The 17554-nt window shown below is 66.2% G+C and overlaps 1 protein-coding gene across 2 annotated transcripts; it reads right to left on the bottom strand.

The window, feature by feature from the left end:
- Positions 1-727: 727 nt before the first annotated feature.
- On the bottom strand, positions 728-15723 carry SLC38A3 (solute carrier family 38 member 3). Of its 2 annotated transcripts, XM_054216619.1 has the most exons (16): positions 15568-15723; positions 7697-7848; positions 7454-7538; positions 7243-7358; positions 6767-6840; positions 6594-6686; positions 6409-6490; positions 5491-5573; positions 5289-5347; positions 4657-4830; positions 4453-4532; positions 3820-3920; positions 3600-3724; positions 2978-3122; positions 2429-2532; positions 729-2330 (listed from the first exon to the last, which is right to left on the bottom strand). In XM_054216619.1, the coding sequence occupies exons 2-16, from the start codon at positions 7804-7806 to the stop codon at positions 2226-2228; spliced, it is 1536 nt and encodes a 511-aa protein (XP_054072594.1). In that variant the 5' UTR covers positions 7807-7848; positions 15568-15723; the 3' UTR covers positions 729-2225. The 2 variants fall into 2 exon arrangements, with proteins under 2 accessions (XP_054072595.1, XP_054072594.1); XM_054216620.1 differs by lacking the exon at positions 15568-15723 and having other exon boundaries at positions 728-2330.
- Positions 15724-17554: the final 1831 nt, after the last annotated feature.

The raw sequence follows: 17554 nt of genomic DNA, 5'->3' as shown, positions 1-17554 counted from the left end.
GAGGTCCCGCTCCCACGGGAATTGGGAGTTCCCGCTCCCCGGGGGTCCCTCTCCCCGGGGGTCCCTATCGGGCCACCACCCCCCCCCCCCCGGCGTGTTTCCCGCGGGCCGAGTCCGTGCGTGGGAGCGCAGCGCCCCCTGGCGCCCGCGGAGCCCCGCGCCCCCCCCATGCGTGTCCCCGTGGGGCCACCGACCCCACCGCTGCGCTCCTGTCCCTGCATCCCCACGCGTGTGTGTCCCCGCAGGCGTCCCCCTTGTGTTTCCCCCCCGCCTGTCTATCCCCGTGGGTGCGTGGCAGTGTCCATGTGTCCGTGCTGTCCCCATGTGTGTCTGCGGATGACCCAGTGCATCTGTGTCCATGTGTCCATGCTGTCCCCACGTACGTCTGTGCACGCGTGTGCTCTGACCCTGTGCAGGCGTGTCCATGCTGTCCCCATGTACACCCATGCATCCATATGCATGCGTGTCCGTATGTCTGTGCTGTCCCGCTGTGCAATGTGTGCATGTCCCTATATCCCTGCAGTCCCCATGTACATCCACGTATCCATGTGCATGTGTGTCCATTTGTCCATGCTGTCCCCATGTACATCCACGTATCCATGTGCATGTGTGTCCATTTGTCCATGCTGTCCCCATGTACATCCACGCATGCGTGTCCGTGTGTCCATGCTGTCCCGGGATGCTGCGTGCCGGGTGCCAGCCTGCGTGCCAGCCCCTCGCCCGCCCCAGTGACGCCCGAGACCTGGGCACGTTCACATCTTTATTCTCACTGCCAGAGGCTCCGCTGGCCGGCCTCCTCGCCAGCACAGACGTAGCCCCCACCGATAATTTAAAAGTGTCACCGCCCCAGCACAGCACAGGGATGGCTGGGGATGGGACACCGGGACGCGCTGCAGCCGGCAGCCCCAGGGCAATGGTGAGGGTCTGCCAACCCCCCCACCAGCACTGGGTCACGGCTGCCCCCTCCGCCCCGTATAGATATGTACATTATACAGAGCTACCCAGAGCAACACAACACGTTAAAAAAGATCTACTCTTATATACAGTATTTATAAAAAGCATCCCAGCCTCCACCACCCCGGTAAAAAAATACGTCTCTTATGTACTTTGCTGCAGGACAGCCCCCCCCACCCCCCTCCGCAGTGTGCTGCCCACCCTGCTGGGCTGCTCCCCCCAGCGCTGGGAGGGGAGGTGGGGGGGTGGGAGAGCCGCTCTCCGGGTTTTGGCATGGCGTGGGGCATCCCAGCGGCGTGGGTGGGGGCTTAGGTGGGTGGGAGAGGGCTGCAGGGAGGGCTGGGTGCTGGCCCTGGGTGCAAGACAAGCAGGGCCAGCTTGGGTTGCGGGGGTGCCCATCACCCTGGCGTTTGGGCATGCAGACAGGGGGCTGGCTCCGGACCCCTGAGCTGGCCCCCAGCGAGTGCTGCCCTAAGCCCCCCACACTCCCCACCTGCACCCTGCGGGGGAGGCCATGCCCTGGGCACGGGCAGGATGCCAGCGGGCACCAAGCCCCCAGCAGGCGTGCCACCGCCCCAAAGCGATGCAGCCGATCCCCAAGCTTTGTCTGGGGGTCACCGGGGTCCCATCTGCACACACCGAGAGCCAACCGTTCCCCCGGCAGGCTCAAGAGGGGCCAGGGTGCCCCCGTGATGCTGGGGCAGTGGGGTGGCATCTCTCCAGAGACCAGGGGACAGCGGGGGGAGAGGGCCGGTGGCTGTGGCACGCGCACTGCCACAGGTCTCACCACCCTGCTGGATTCCAGCCCCCCATGGACACTGTTCATCAGGGCTCTCGGTGCTGTCTGGGGGGGGCCAAGAAAGGGCCCCGGTCCTTGGCCCCCACGGTGGGCAGTGCCCGCTGCCGGCGGCTCTGGGTGTGCAGAGATGAGCTCCACCTGACAGCCAGCTCCCGGTGAGGTAGGGCAGTATTATTCTCCCCATTTTACAGATGGGGAAACTGAGGCGCAGAGCAGGGAGGGTACCCACTGGAGCGGGGCGGCAGCACAGCACCTGCCTCAGGCTCGCTGCCCCATCCCGGGCACAGGTCGGGGGGTGCCCGAGCCTGCCATGGCTCATGCCCCCTCACCACCACCGCAGGTGATGGGCAGCGACGGCGGGAGGTCCCCAGGGAAGCCTGCCAGGGCCGCGGCACGGGGGCTGAGCCCGGGGGCCGGCTCTCCCTGGGCACCAGTGGGTGGGGGGGAGGTTGGCGTGGGCACCCGGTGCTGGCTAGTGGCTGCCGCCGCTCTTTCCACCCCCCGTGGCCCAGTCGATGATGATGAAGCTCAAGCTCATGATCATGAAGAGCACCCCGAGGAGGGCGAAGCAGGCAGCCTGCAGGGACAGGGAAGCGGGTCAGGGATGGCCAGGGTGACAGGGTCTCCAGCCCAGCCCCGGGACCCCCATCCGCATACCCCCACCCCCCGGCTTACCAAGATTTTGGGAGCGGAGCGCAGCGGCTCCTTGTCCTTGGGCATGATGCGGATGTAGAAGATGGCAGGGAAGATGAAGATGAGGCAGGGAGCAGAGGTGGCACCTGGAGCAGAGAGAGACAGAGCGGGCAGAGGGCCCCCCGCCCCACAGCTCAGCACTGACAGCCCCACTGCTGGGCCAGGTCCTGTCCCCCCCCGCCACCATCCCCGGCCCTGGCAAAGCCTTCCAGGAACCCAGGGACGCCGTGTCCTGGCACCGTCCCCATGCCCCCCCGCTGCAGCCAGGGCCTTGGCATGGAGCCGGGTGCCAGCGGGGGGAGCCCGGATGGGGGATCAAGGGAAATACTCAGGGGAAGAGCAAGAGCCGGCCGGCAGCGCCGCAAGCAGCCAGCCCTGCATCCCGGGAACCAGCCTGCCGGGACAGGGACGGGGCTGGGGAACCCCATGCACCCCCTGGTCCTGGCACAGTGAGAAGGGGAAACAGGAATGGGGGGGGTCAGGCAAAGCCCGGTGCCTGGGGCGGGACAGGAGCGGGGCACTGCCACACACCGATCATGCCGAAGATGCCAAGGATGGAGGGGGCGAAGATGACCAAGAGGTTGATGAAGGTCAGCAGGACCACGGCGATGGTGACATGGCGGATCCAGCTAAAGTCCTTCCCTTGGAACAGCATCTGCTGGATGGCCCGGCGTACCTGGGGACAGGGATGGAGACAGGGTGTCACACTCCATCCTTGGACCCAGGGACCATCCCGTCCCCTGTCCCCCCGTCCCTGCAGTCCTGATGGTCCCCATTATCCCTTCCCAGCCCTGTCTCCACAGCCCTGACCATCCCCATCACCCCTCCCCAGCCCTGTCCCCATGGCACCACTGGTCCCTGTCACCCCTGCCCCAGCCCCGTCCCCATGGCACCACTGGTCACTGTCACCTCTTCCCCTGCCCCAGCTCTGTCCCCATAGCCTTGCTGGTCCCCATCACACCTTCCCCTGCCCCAGGCCTGTCCCTGACACCCAGCCTGTTCCCCAATCCTTGCAGCCCCACTGATCCCTGCCACCCTGTCCGTGGGTCTCAGCCCCACCGCTGCCTCAGTTTCCCCTCTCAAAGCCCCGTGCCAAAGTCTTGTTTCGGTTGGGGGGTGGCGGTGACACTGGCATCCCCATGGGGCCACTCACCGGGAAGAGGACGATGGGGACAGTGAGGGTGACAGCCGTCAGCACGGCCACCCGCACACACAGGATGAGCACGTCGAAGGGGTCCACCTTGTTGTACGTGTGCAGCAGCTCCGACTCTACGTGGCCTGTGGGCACCGGTGGGGAGCCGCTGGGTGAGCCCTGCCACCACCACCCCCCCCCGGTGCCACCAGGATGCTCAGTCCCCTCCCCGAGAGCTCACCGTAGAACGTGAGGTAGCCAAAGAGGGCAGCCAAGAAGTACATGAGGTACATAACCATGATGGAGATGTTGGAGATGCACTGCATCTTCTTCTTGGAGGGGCTGTGGGAGACGGTGGGCTCAGCACAGCCCCCCCCTGCCCAGCCCACCCCATGGTACCCACTGGCACCGAGCACCCACCCAGCGAGGAGGAGTGATGCCAGAGCACCTGGGGGTGCTTGGGGGCTGTGCGGAGAGAGGCTGCATTCCCCTTCCTGGGCTGTGTGGTGGGTTGGATGAACCACCACCCCCCCCTCACCCATCCATCCTTGGTCATAACACCCACCTTCCAGAAGTCATTTCACCCACCACCCATCCCCAGTCATACCACCCACCTCCCAGGGGTGATACCACCTACCACCACCCCCCACCCTGGGTTATATCCCCAATCTCCTGGGGGTGATATGACCCACCACCCATCCATCCACCTCAGGTTGTATCACCCACCTCCTAGGACCGGTATAACCCATTTCAGGTCCTATCACCCACCTCCCCACGATGCCCCGGTGCAGGTCCCACACCCAGATGGCACTGCATTTGGGTTGGCGCTAGACGAAGCCCACCCCTCCCGTGGGTGCCCCCATCCAGGACTCACTCCTTCAGTTCAGTGTAGATAGGCAGGACCTCGGGGTGGCAGACGAAGGCGAAGGCCATGATGGGGATGGTGTATGCCGTCTGCAGGAGAGGAGGGCGCCTGAGTGCCGGAGGCCCAAACTGGTGGACCTGGCCAGCACCAGGACCACCCGCCTTCATGGGGTGCATGGGATGGGGGCTCACCCAGAGCATCCCAGGTCCCTACCTGGGAGTTGAGGGTGAAGAAGCTGGGGGTGCAGGTGCCCTGGTCAGGCGCCTGGAGGACGGTGTAGCCATTCTGGTAGTCGCTGGTGCTGACGGTGGTGGCATTGAGGCTGCCCGTGAGGTTCCCCTCCTGCTCGGGGAGCGGGCAGGGGATCTGGAACTTCTTATAGATGACCTGGTGGGGGGTGGACGTGAGGATGGTCAGCACCCAGCACCACCGCCCCCGAGAACCGGCTGCCGAAGCCAGCACTGCACTAAGCGGGAGGGTGTCCCTGCAGGGTCCCCTCTATGGGGCACCCTTCGTCGGCAGTGCCCGATGGCAATGCTGGCCCCCTGGCTTGCCCCTGCCACGGTGGGCAGCGGGGCAGAGCGGGGCAGTGGCACGTGGAGGGGTCATGTGCATGGTTCCCCGCCCCTGGCACCCTCTCCCTTCCCCTCTCCCCAGCACTCAGCTCCTTCAGCCCAAAATAACCCAGCAGTGTGACAGCACTGCCGCCGCATCTCCGCAGCCCCGAGCGCCCGCTGTCCCCGTTGTGGCTGTCACCACGGCACGCAGCCTGGCTGCACGCTGGCAGAGCCATCCGCCCCGGCAAAAGGGATGCTCGCCATCCCGGGCCACCGGCAGGTGCTCACCGAGATGAGGAAGAAGCCCATACAGCTGAGGGAGAAGCCGCTGGCATAGCCGAGGTAGCCTGAGGAAAGACAGTGGCCAGTGGGCACGGGCAGGACCCCCATGCTGGCTGGGTGCCTCCTCCTTGCCCGTCACCCCCAGGCTGGCACCATGACCTCGTGGGTGCTGCACCCTGGTGCCACACGCAGCATCCCCCTGACTTACCCAGCTGCTTCATGATGGCCAGGGGCAGGATAATGGTGACGGAAACCAGGATCACCAGGTAGTTCCCGTTCATGTACCAGTCCCTGGAAGCAGAGGGCCCGCTCACCGCCCTGCTCTGCCGGGGCACCAGAGGCACAGGCAGCCATCAGAGGGGGCTGGCTGCCATCCGTGGGGACCCCAGAGCTGGCACCCCCGGATCCCTGAGCTGGCATCCCCAGGGATGCTAGCAATCCCCGAGGCTGGCATCCTGCTGTGCTAAGGTCCTCGGGGACCCCTGAGATGGCATCCCTGGGGACCCCTGAGGCCAGCATCCCTGGGGACCCTTGAGCTGGGGTCCCGCCTACCCCCATAGTGGCGTACTCCCAAGGGCTGGAGCTGCTGTGGGCAGGTTGAGAACTGCTGCTCTCAGCACATGTTTGCCTGTGGGTAGCCCAGGGTACCAGCATCTGCCAGAGGGCTCAGCCACGTCCTCGGCAGCCCGGGCAGAGGGAGAGCCCTGCCCGGCCCTGGTCCTACGTGTGGTCGAGTACACCAGAGTCAAGCCTGACTGGGACACCCAGTCCCGGGCTGGTGGAGGTCCCAGTGGCAGCTCTGCTGTGCATCTGCCCAGCTCCCACCCTGCTGGGTGGGGATGTGGGCACAGCGTGGGGGGGACCCCATACCAACCAGAGCTCCCGCATCGCCCCCGCAGCCCCGAGCTCTGTTCAAGGAGGAAAGCCTGATCACAAGGGGATGTGAGGAGCAGAGGGATTGGAAGTTCAGCCTGGTTTAATCCCACCCGGGGGCTTATTCAGCACTGACAGTTATCAAAAATAGTAGTGGCTTAATGGCAGTAAATCCCTGCCATGGGCTGCACAGCTGGAGCCGAAGCCCCGGCGCCTGCCCGAGGACAGCAGCAGGGCGGCAGGAGGCACTCACGTGGTCTTCTCCTCCAGGTTGAGGAAGGTCTGGATGACGAGAGGCACTTCAGATTTGACGATGTACAGGTAGCTGGACATGGCTGTGGGGCAGAGCGAGGTCAAGCTGCGCTGACGTGCTCCGGTCCCGTCCCCAGTCCCCAGCCCCGCCAGGTGTCCACCCCCCCCTGCCAGCCCCGTCCTCACCTCCGATGTTCTGCAGCGTGATGGCGATGGCTGCGGCCAGCTTCCCTGGCGTGCCGAAGGCTCGGTAGCCCAGCTGCTCGTAGGCGCGGATGCCTGGGGAACAGGGAGCGATGGCAGGGTGAGGGTCGGGAGGGGACGCGCCGACACAGCCCCACTGGGGACCTGTCACTCACCCACGATGCCGGAGGACTTGAGCAGCAGGTGGATGGAGTAGCTGGAGAGCAGGGCCACTGCCGTCAGGAGGAAGCTGCGGGAGGACAGCACTGTCACCCACGGGTCACAGCAAAGCCATGGGGCAAGCCTCACACGGGCAGGCTCTGCCTACAGGCAGCCATCCTGGTAGCCCACCCGGCCCCTCACCCCACCCGAGGGGACCCAGCACCTTTGGGCCATGTGGGGAATATGGGCTTGCATTAAGGAAGTCAAGCCTTCATCCTCCTCCTCCTCCTCAGTGGGGCACAGAGCCCGGCAGGGGTAGATGGGCTCATGCCAAGGACGGGCATTGCTCAGGCAGTGGGACACCGGTCCCTGTGTCACCCTGAGCCGGGGACCCCTTTCTCACCCGCACCCCTGGCACCCACCGATCCCTTGGAGGAGCCCCCCACACCAGACTCCCCCACCCAAGCCCCCACGGGGATGCGGCACTCACAGGAAGAGGATGATGCCAGTGTTGGCCATGGCATAGGCCAGCCCCAGGATGCCGCTGCCCATGATGGCGTTGCTCAGGTTGAAGACGGACATCCCGAAAGACGTCTTCCCTTCGAACTGCGCACACGAGATGCGACGGGGAGGGGGTGCACCGGTCGCACCGGGAGCTGCCCCCATCCTGCCGCCACCACGGTGCCCGTGCTGATACTCACGTCAGTGAAGTGTGTCTGCTTCTTCTCAGCGCCATGGGGCAGGAACTCCTCCATCTCCGCCGCGCCAGACTGGTTCTCCTCAAACCTGGCCGCCGGAGGGAGGGGAATGAAGCTGAAGCAGACCCAGGGGGCCACCATGCCCACCCTGTGCTCAGGCAGCACCGGCTGGCATCACAAGGGCAGGGAGCAGCCAGGAGGATCCCCCAAGCCCCTGGCACCCCGGCTTGTCCCAGGTGTCCCTACCTGTCACCTGCCAGAGAAGGGACAGCCGAGGCAGTGAGCGCGGCCGTGTGCTTCCCGTTGGGCACCAGCTCCACCATCTCGGCCTGGAGGGGCACGTCCGTGGTGTCCATGGCGAGGAGGTGGCTAGTCTCACTGTGGGCTCTTCTTGGGCTCTGCAAGACAGGGGGCAACAGAGGTCCGGCTCTGGGTAGGAGCACCAGAGGGGCTGGTCCCACAAATCCTGCATCCACCAGGGATGCTGGAGTCGCTCTCAGCACCAGTGCTGGTGGCACTGTGGATGATGGGGATGCATCACCACGGCTGGACTTCTCCCTTCTGCCTGCTCAGCACACAACACCCCACGGAGCTCGTCCCAGCTCTCACAGCCCCCCAGGGGTCCCCAGATGGGACCGTCCCCTCGCCCAACCAGACGCCCCACAGCCCACGCCGCGGGACCTCCCCACTCCCCTGCCTGCAGCACGGTGCCAGCCCCACAGCCCCTGTCGCGACACCTGCCCACCTCCGCTCCCTTGCCCACAGCTCTCCGCTCCATGCCTCAGTTTCCCCTCCTGGAGATGGGCGCCAACAGGGAGGTTTGGGAGGGCAGCTGGGGACGGGGCAGGGAGCTCGGGGACCCCCCGGCCACCGCCGTTACGTAAAGCCCTGCAGCGCTGCCCAGCACGAAGGGCTCGCCCATGTCCTGCTGCCCGGGGCCGGCGCTGCCGGGGTGCCAAGGCAAGGGGCTTGGGGGCACGTCAGGGCCGGACAAACGGAGCAGGAAAGAGCGCGGGACAGGGAGACAGCTCCTTGGCAGGGGAAGGCGGCCGGGCTGCCGAGCGCGGGACGCCTTGGCACGCTGCACAAAGCCGCCTCTGTGCGAGCCCCGGCCCTCCCCGCCACGCTGGGAAACGGCACAGGGTGGCTTTCTGGGGCAGGCTGGCAGCCGGGGCAGGGTCCCCCACCACCCCCCAAAGCCCTGGGGGGCTGGGGTCCCGTCTGCCCAGCTCAGGGGGCTCCACATTGAGGCCATGTCTGGCCGTGGGACAATGCCACCCGGCACAAGGCGAGGGCTGGCCAGGAAGCAGCAGTCCCCGACCCCGGGAGGATGCTGCTGCCCCGTCACCCCAGTGTCTGGGGTCCCCATGTGGTGAGTAGGGGATGTGACCGTCTTTGTGCTCCCAAGGGATGGGTGGCCCCGGGGACCAGGCGAGTCTTCCCGCGGCACTGCTGGGGCAGGGAGATGCTGGGGACAGCAGCCCCCCCCTGCCCTCACACTCGGGGTAAGGATGCCACAGCAGGGTGTGGACACCAGCACCTCTGGGCTCCTGAGCTGCTGCCCTGCTTGTCCCTGCCCATCCAGGCCACCAAGAAGACCTGGCAGGGTCATCCCAGGCCATGCGCCGGCTGCCAGCACTGCCTGGGGGGGACGAGCCCCTAAGGCTGACCCAGGGTGGGGGGCACATGGCTGGGCACCCAGCCCGGTGGGGAAACTGAGGCAGGAGGCAGGCCAGTGGGGACCAGAGCAGGGAGGCTCAGCCGCGCGGGGGAAGAGAGGGAAGCGCAGGGCGGGCGCTGGGCGATGATTTATCCCCTCCGCGAGGCCTCCGCTTGGGCCAGATCCAGGCACGAACAAGGCTGCCAGCACGTCCAAACACTGCCGTTAACTCTGCTCCTTCCCACCGCCACGGGCGGGCATCCCGAAACCCACTGCTCCCGGTGCCAGGCTCAAGGTTGGGGGGGAGACCACCAGATCCACAGTGCTCCATCACCTCCCCGAACCCCCCCAGTGCCGCTGGGCTGCATCCCACCGGCGGTGGGCAGCAGCCGTCCCGCTCCCCCTGCCCGCTCCCCCGCGGGCGCCGCGGAGGCTGGGCGCTCTCCTCTGCAGCCCCTTTCTTCTCCCAGGTTATAATTACACCTCGCCGGGCGGCTCAGGAAATACCAGCTTCTTCCCCCAAGCGCCTCTCGGAATAGCAAGCGGCACGGCCGGGCTCATTTCGCATGCACCAGGCTTAGCATCACCACCCAGACGCTTCCTCCCGCCAGGCAACGCTGGCACAGCCCCGGCACAGCCCCGGCACAGCCCTGGCACAGCCCCGGCACCGCTCGCCGCCACCTCCTCGGCTGGCCCCGGCCTTTGCCCCCTCGGCCAGGGTCTCCCAGCGGTGGTGGCCGGGGAAGTGGGGGAGATGAAAGGGGTGGGAACGGGAGACGCTTCGATCGGGCGGAGCGTGCCCTGCCTGCCGCTGTTTGCCTTGTGATAAGGCTGGGCAGAACAGTAAATACGTGGAGCAGAGGATGGCCCTGGGGGGGGTGGCATGGGTCCCCTCCAGGCTGGGGGGGTGGTGGGTTCACCCCTGTCCCTGTGTGCCCACTTCAGTTGGGGACCCCCTGCTCCGGGCGAAGAGCATCTCCCCAGGGATCTTGTCCTGCTGCATGTCAACCCCGAGAGCCCCAGCCCACCATGGATGGGACACCGCTGTCCTTGCTGCCGCGTTGGGCATCCCATGTGCTACCCGGCATCGGCCCCCTCCTCACTGCCAGCCCCAGCATCCACTCGCCCACCCTGATGGCGTGGGCACGGCCACGTGTGTGGGCACAGACACCCTCCCCATGGCACCCAGCGCCATGTCCTCGGAGGTGCTGAGCCAGCTGCACTGACTTCCCGGCGTGCGCCTCTCCGCTGCCTGACGGCTCCGGGTGACAAGGACGGTGAGAGCCCCGCTGCTCTGAGACCTCCCGCCTCTCCCTACCGAGCCCCAGCTCTGCCGGGGGCTGATCCCGCCATCCCGCTGCTCGGTGACACCGGGAGTGTTGTCCACCCCACCAACCCTCCGGCATGGCCAGGCAGCCCCAGCGGGGCCCCGGTGCCGTCCCACAGCCCCCCCGCGGGGAAGGCCGAGCCGTATGCGTGGGGCGGCACGTACCCTCCCCGCCGGCCACGTCTGCGCGCCGGGACAGGCTACGTTTGGCCTCGCACGCCGCATCCCGGCCAGCGCAGATGCCTGCTCCCCGCCTTGCCGGGATGGGGACACGTCTGTGGGGTGGCAGGGCTCCCAAATCCCTTCCCTCCCCTGGCGGGCAGGCAGCAGGCAGCCATGGGCTCGCCCCAGACCCCCACCAGCCTTCCCCAGCTGGGGGGATCTGGTCCTGGAAAGGGCTGCAGCCCCCTGACACCTCACTTCTACCCGGACTTTATTTAGAAGGTGGAAAATCCCAGCTGGGAGCAAGGCACAGCCAGGAGCAGGGTCTGAGACAGGGGAGCTCTGGTGGCAATGCCAGCGGGGTGTTGGAGGGGGGGGGTCCATCGCACCCGGAAGCATGGCGAGGAGGACGCGTATCGCCGTGGGAAAGCTGGCACTTGTGCCACGCTGGTTCCCCTGGTCAAGCCTTGGCACGGCCCGGTCTCTGCCAGAGCACACCCTTAACAGTGGGAATATGGCACACATGGCGACCGGCGGCCACTGCCTGCCCACCGCGGTGCCAGCCGGGGGTGCGATGACCCACCATGTCCCCGCAGCCCGTGACACCCATCCGTGGGCACCCTCTGCTGTCACCCATGGGGGACGACGGCGCCAGGTCTCCCTGGCAGTGGGTGGGTGCTCCCCCGGTCCAGGGACCCCCGCAGGGCAAAGACCCCCTCCCCAACCCCTCTCCCTCTGCAGATGAATCCCAGTTAATCCGCCCCAGCTGGGGCCACGGGACTATTCCGGGTGGTAATCCGGATTTAGCGCCAAGCCTGCTGCAGCTGCCGGCCTGCGTGCTCACAGCCAGGTACCCTGCAGCCACCGGTGTGTGCTGAGGGGCTGGCAGCAGGGCCCCCCCAACCCGTGTCGGTCCGCCCGGGCTGCTGTTCGGGTTTCAGAGCTGGGCACGCAGAGGGCTCATGTTCCCTGGGGCTGCACTGGTGACAGAGCCCAGGCAAGCAGGCAGGGATGCCAGCCGTGTCCCCCCACTGCCATCAGCCCCAAGGTTACCCCCAGCACCGCTGCTGGGCACAGGGTGACCCCCAGCCTGAGTTCCTTGGTCAGTCCCCTGCACTGCTATGGGGAACAGGGTGACCCCCAGCCTGGGGTCCCCGCTCAGCCCCCAGGACCGCTGTGGGCACAGGGGGCGTGCAGGCAGAGCTGGGACAAGAGCCTGAACCTCAGGGCTCCTTGGGCATCTCCTCCCCAGGGAGGCTGGCCCCAGCAGAGCAGGCACATGCAGCAGGGACCCCTCCACACCTCCTCTTGTCCCTCCACAGAGAACTGTCCCCCGAGGCAGCCCTGGGACCGCGGGCACTGGGAGCGGAGCCAGCCCGACCCTGCGGGAGCCGGACCTGCCCTTCCCCCCCAGCGCACACAGACATGGCTTTCCCCCTGACCTGCCATCCTAAAATTAGCGCCCCAAACCTGTTTTTAAACCTATGGCATTTCTCCCACCCCACCACCTCCCAGCCAAGCAAAGGCAGTGCCACACTCCTCCTTCCCTTGGGGGCAGCAGGCACCCAGGAGGGCAAATACAGCTGCCCCACAGCACAGCCAGGCACCTCACCTTTGGGGTGAGGCTCTGGGGTGCACCCCCATGTGCAGGGGGACCCTGGCAGCAGCGGGGAGGGGTGACTGGGGACAACTTGCCCAGTGCGCGGCTGGAGAGCCCCTCTGGGAAGCCCCACTGTAGACCCTCCCCAAATAGACCTGCTGGAGACCCTCATATGAGATAGCCCCACCAGAGACCCTTATGAGAGAGCCCCACCAGAGAGCCGTGCCAGTCAGCCCCGCTCACAGTCCCGGCACAAGCTGGGCAGCGTGGTCACCACTCCTGGGCTCACCTAGCCCCTGGGCAACCTAGGGTTTCAGCCCCAAATACCACACCATGGCTCAGCGTCAGGCCAGGTGATGCCCCCTGCGCTCCAACCAGGGCAGAATTGGCAGCAGCAAGAAGGAGCAAGAGGCTCTCGAAGCTGCTGTCCTGGCTACCAAGGCTCTGGTGGCACTGACACCTGCCCCAGCAGCTCTGGGATGTCCCTGCTGTGCAGGGAGCAGTGTCGACCCAGGATCTTCCTTCGAAGAGCACAAGCAATGCCAACGTCCTCTGCCCGAGCCCAGGGACGTGCCCAGCGGCAGAGCGTGCCGGAGGCTGGGCTGGCTCATGGCCACCAACCACAGCACCGTCCCTCAGCGACAGACCTGCTGGGGTCTGGGACACACCGGGGAGGGGAAATGCACCCTGGGGAAGGGGGTGGCGGAGCCAAACATCACACGGGGGGCCACGGGGAAGGTTTTCCAGCACTGGAGCCATGGTGCTGCTCAGCCACAGCGATACCCTGCCAGCCACACACCCCAGCATGGGGCCACGGGGGGAGCGAGGGGCTGTGGCACAGGTACCAGCCCCCACCGTCACGCCACGTCCTCCCACACCTAAGCACCAGTAGTGATGCAAGCTGGGAAGGGTGGTGGGGAAACTGAGGCCAGGCCAGGGGAGCCGTGCCCAGCAGCAGGACAGCCCCAGCTGCCACTGACACAACCCAGCGTGGAAGGAAGGAATAGAGTCCGTGAGGGACAAGGTCAGGCAGCAGAGGTGGCTGGCAGCGTGGGGACGGGGACAGGGACAGAGTGAGCACAGTATGAGGCCAAGGGCACCAAGCGTGGATCTTGAGGAGGCTGGGTGAGACAGAAGCTTGAGCCCAAAGCATCTCAGCTGGCTCTAGGGTAGGTGTTGGGTTTTGCTTTAAAGTCAATGCACTGCCCATCGGGAGCTCAGGACCATGCGGGGAGGATGGTGGCATGGATGGTGGCACTGCGGGGACTGATGGGCAGGTAATGCCTGAAAAAAAACACGTTAGGTTTTTTACCACACCTCTGGAGACTCATCTGGCCTTGGAAGCAAGATGCTTTCCAGGAGTTCCCGTTCCCTAAAACACACCTGGCCTTGGCGGGATGACACCAAGAGGTTGATGGCAAAAAATCCAAGCTGTGATTTTCTGTGGCAGCACCGAAGGCACCAGGAGGGACCGGCCTCAGCCACAGCCTCACGTACCTGCCACCCGAGGTGCTCAACACCCGAGCACAGCACCCCGTCCCAGCTGGGGGCCACGACCTGCCCACCATCGGGCCACCCCACCAGCCTGGCATCTTCTCCCCAGCCCAGGGACAGCAGGACCATGCTGGCTGTCCCCCCACCAGCACAGGGGACCCAGCCGGCCCTGGACCTGCGTCAGCGGCCAGGGAGGCGTGCGGCGGCCGAGAACCATGCGGTGAGGAAGGCTGGGGACATGGGGGGCCCGTCCTGTCCCTGACCCACCTCTGTTTTCTCAAGGGCTGCATTTCCAAAGGAGCCCGTGGGATCCCGCTCCTTCCCCCCGTCCCCACACGCCAAGCAAAATAGGCCCTGCCGGTGCCTGTTTGTTTGCCGTGGCTGCGGCCCCGGCGTGTGATTACAGCTGCAGCGCGTCCAGGCGCTGCGGGGCCCTTTGCACCTCGGCCAGGCTCCCCCACGGTGCCGGCACCCCCTCCATATCACCCCCGGGCCGGCCGGGGTGTCCCTGCTGCCCCCCAGCATCCCTGGCCACCGGAGCCAGGGCATGTCAGCACCTGGGGGACAGGGCAGCATCCTGGGGCACGGAGGGCTTTCTCTGGGATGTCCCCCACGAAGCCGGGGGGCAAACGCACACTGCCGGCCAGCAGCAGGGACCAGGCAGGTCTAACGGCTCAGCTTGGGCCAGATCCAAACACCAGTGGAAAATTCCCCGTCTCCTCGGCGGTGGCTCGGCACAGTCGTGCCCTCCGCAGCCAGCCCAGGCTCAGCCCTGCACCAGGGCTCTGCTTCCCCTGCACCCCACCTGCCGGGGACTTCCTGGGTGCCCGGGCTCACCCGTGCCATCGCAGAGCCAGCCCCTGGCACAGGGAGCCCGGGGCTAGCAGCCACCTGCCATGCCTCAGTTTCCCCTTTGGGGAAGGTTTCTCTCTGGCGGGACATTTGCAAGCCACCCCAGGCAGAGCCGAGCGCCACGCCGGCTGGCATGGGACATGCATGGCCAGTGGGAATGCGATGTGCCGCCTGCTTTTCCGCACCGCCATCCATCCCGGCCAGCCAGGCTCTATAAATACCCCGGCCTGGGCAAGCACCGCACGTACGGCCAAGCCGAGCCCCAGCAGCACCCGTAGCGGCCAACATGGTTCCCCCCGGCCGTACCCCCCGGCCGCGCACCACTCCTCACCCAGCACCCTGACACCCGATCCCGGCCGCCACCGCTTCCAGCCTTAAGAAACATATGTTGTACCCACGGGCGATTAAAAATTAAAGCGGAAAAAAGGGAAAGAAAAAGGGGTTTGGGGACTGGTGGTATTATTATTATCAGCAAAGCGGGTGGCGATGCCAAACAGCCCCCCCCTCCCCGACCCCCGGCACCGCGCTGGAGGCAGGTCTGCCTGGGCGCTGGGGTGGAAAGGCGGCGAGGCAGGGCTCTGCCGTCCCTCTGCCCTCGCAGGATCTGTCACCCACCCGTGGGAGGGTTCCCGCGGCTGGAGAGGGAGGTGGCAGGAGAAAAGGCGAAGCAAACAGCCCCGGGGCGATGTCACCTGCCAGGGCAGCCGGAGCCCCGCAGCCTTCCCCGGGTATCGCCGGGGGGCGGCGGGGGGAGTTGTTCCGCTCCCGGAGGAGGAGGAAGGGAGCGCCGGGCTGCGGGAGGAGAGCGGGTCCGGGCGGGGGGCAAAGGGAGATGGGTTTGGGGGGGTGTTGGCATGGGGTAGAGGGGGAGGTTTGGGAGCGGGAGGCGAGGGGTCCCTGTCCCCGGCAGCCTTCAGCCACGGAGTTCCCTAACGGAGAAGGCAAAAAGCACGGGGGTCCGCGCAGCTGGGGAGACTTGGCGGGGGGGAAGGACGGACTTGGGAGGTGGGGGGGGAATTTACCTGCCCTCCTCTCCGGCGGTGCCTGTGCTGCGGGCTGGGGCGAGCAGGCCCCGGTGGCCAACCCCGCGCTGCCGCGGATTAGAGACTATCCCAGCGGCCGTAATCCCGGCGGAGCCGGAGATTAAACCGGAGGCGGGCCCGCCCCCAGAGCGGCGGCTCCCAATCCCCGCCCAGCCGGGGCAGCGCCGGGGGCAGCGCCGGGGAGGGACCGGCCGCGGGGGGCAGCCCACCCGGTCCCGCGTCGCCCCCCCGCCCCGTCGGCTACCGCCGTCCCTCCGGGCATCGCCGCCCCATCGGGCACGGCCACCCCCCGGGCATCAGTGGCCCACTGGGCATCGCCACCCCCACTGGGCATCAGTACCTAACTGGGCATCCCCAGCCCACCGGGCATCACCCACCCACTGGGGCATCAGTACCCCACCAGGCATCACCACCCCACCAGGCACCGCTGCCCCACCAGGCATCCAACACCCCACCGGGTACCAGCACCCCAGCAGGCATCGCTACCCGGAACAGCGGCCGGCACCCAAAGCAACAGTGCTGTCACACGTGCTCTAATCTCACCTGAAGGTCTAAATCCAGCAGGCGTCAAGTGCGGGCACTGGGTTTTCTCCCCTCTTTGCGAGGGGCAGAGTCACTTGACAGCTGGCGAAGGTCCTTCCCAAGTTCCCCCCGCAGCCAGCTTCCCTCCCCTGCCTGGGAAATTCAAGCCGCCCCCATGTTAAGATGGCTGCCCTGCTTGGGGGTGCCCACTGCTCCCAACACTGGGAGCAAACAATTCGGGTGGGACCATCCCAAAGTGACCCAGACTGAGGGGGACACTCCAGTCCCCTGCTCCCGTCTCCATCAAACTTCCCTGCTTGAGCTGAAACACCTCTTTTCTCATGAGACAAAATTTTGGGGTCTATCCCTACGAAAGTGTCCCAAAGAGGCAATTTCTTCTCCCAAAAGCATCTCACGAGCTGCAGGGAGAGCCAGGAACTCCTGGCCAGCCACCAGCCGTGTCCCCACAGCTTCCCTGTCTCTTCTTTGGGGTCTGTCACCCCCAAACCACCTCCTGCCCTACTCAGCAGGGCACCCAGCTCCTCCGCCCTGCCTGGCTTTTACTTCAGAGGAAAATCTTCGGGGTGCCCACCGCGGCGAGACGGGGGCTGGATGCACCCACCTCCCCGTGCAGACCAGGGAGCCCCACGCAGCACGTGGGACCGAGCCCCACGCACGTTGGCAGGACGGCCCCGCGCGTTGCTGGGAGGCTTTATTTGTGTTATGCATATCTTTCATAAATCCTCGGGAAGCCTCGGGCAGCCTGGGATGGAAACGGCTCCGCTGGCTGGCAGCAAGCGTCACCATGGGGGCTGGCAGGAGGAAAAACCCCCCTTCGCCCCGTCGGCAGCAGCCTCTCACCCGGCCGTTGCGGGACGTTAAATATTCAGCGGCAGCTCAGCTCCCGGCAATCCCGCGGCTCCTGTTACCGCCACTCTCCTTTGGCCAGAGACATCCATTAACTAATTTCTAATAACAGCAGCATGCGTAACACTGGCTGGCACGCCGGGGGGGACCGGAGGCAGCCAGGTTTGGCAGGGTGGTGAGGGGGGAGTCGCAGGCACCCAGAGCCATGGGCATGGCTGTGCTCAAACCATCCGCTTAACCCTTCCCCTGCCCCGGCCACGTGGCACCAGTGCGGAGACGTCCCAGGAACGGGCGGACACACACTTCGCCAGGGTTGTAAAAGGAGGCCGAGGGCTGCCACCCTGTAAGCAAACACGGCACAGGCGGACGGGGACGGGGACGGGCAGCATGGCCCCATGGCACAGGGTGCAGTACCTGCCGGCGGGGTGGGCATGCTGCGGGACCGGCGTGCGGGCAGCCTGCTCCTTCCCAGCCTTCAAATGCTGCCCTTCCCCTTCTCCTGTTGGCACAAATTAATGCCCCCTTTTTATCATCCCCTCTCTTGTCCTCTCGCGAGTGACGCCCTTCGTCATTTCCC

This window comes from Rissa tridactyla, chromosome 10 (assembly GCF_028500815.1).
Source record: "Rissa tridactyla isolate bRisTri1 chromosome 10, bRisTri1.patW.cur.20221130, whole genome shotgun sequence".
NCBI classification, from domain to species: Eukaryota; Metazoa; Chordata; class Aves; order Charadriiformes; family Laridae; genus Rissa; species Rissa tridactyla.
Note: the sequence above shows the minus strand (reverse complement) of the source record. Positions and strands in the feature narration are given on the sequence as shown.

Bases quoted from the DNA above. Each gene is read 5' to 3' on its own strand.
- SLC38A3 (XM_054216619.1), bottom strand. From the start codon at position 7,806: ATGGACACCACGGACGTGCCCCTCCAGGCCGAGATGGTGGAGCTGGTG. The intron at 5,348-5,490 runs GTAAGTCAGGGG...GTCTTTCCTCAG, and splicing joins GGCCATCATGAAGCAGCTGG to GCTACCTCGGCTATGCCAGC. The intron at 3,725-3,819 runs GTGAGCTCTCGG...CGGTGCCCACAG, and splicing joins TGGCTACCTCACGTTCTACG to GCCACGTAGAGTCGGAGCTG.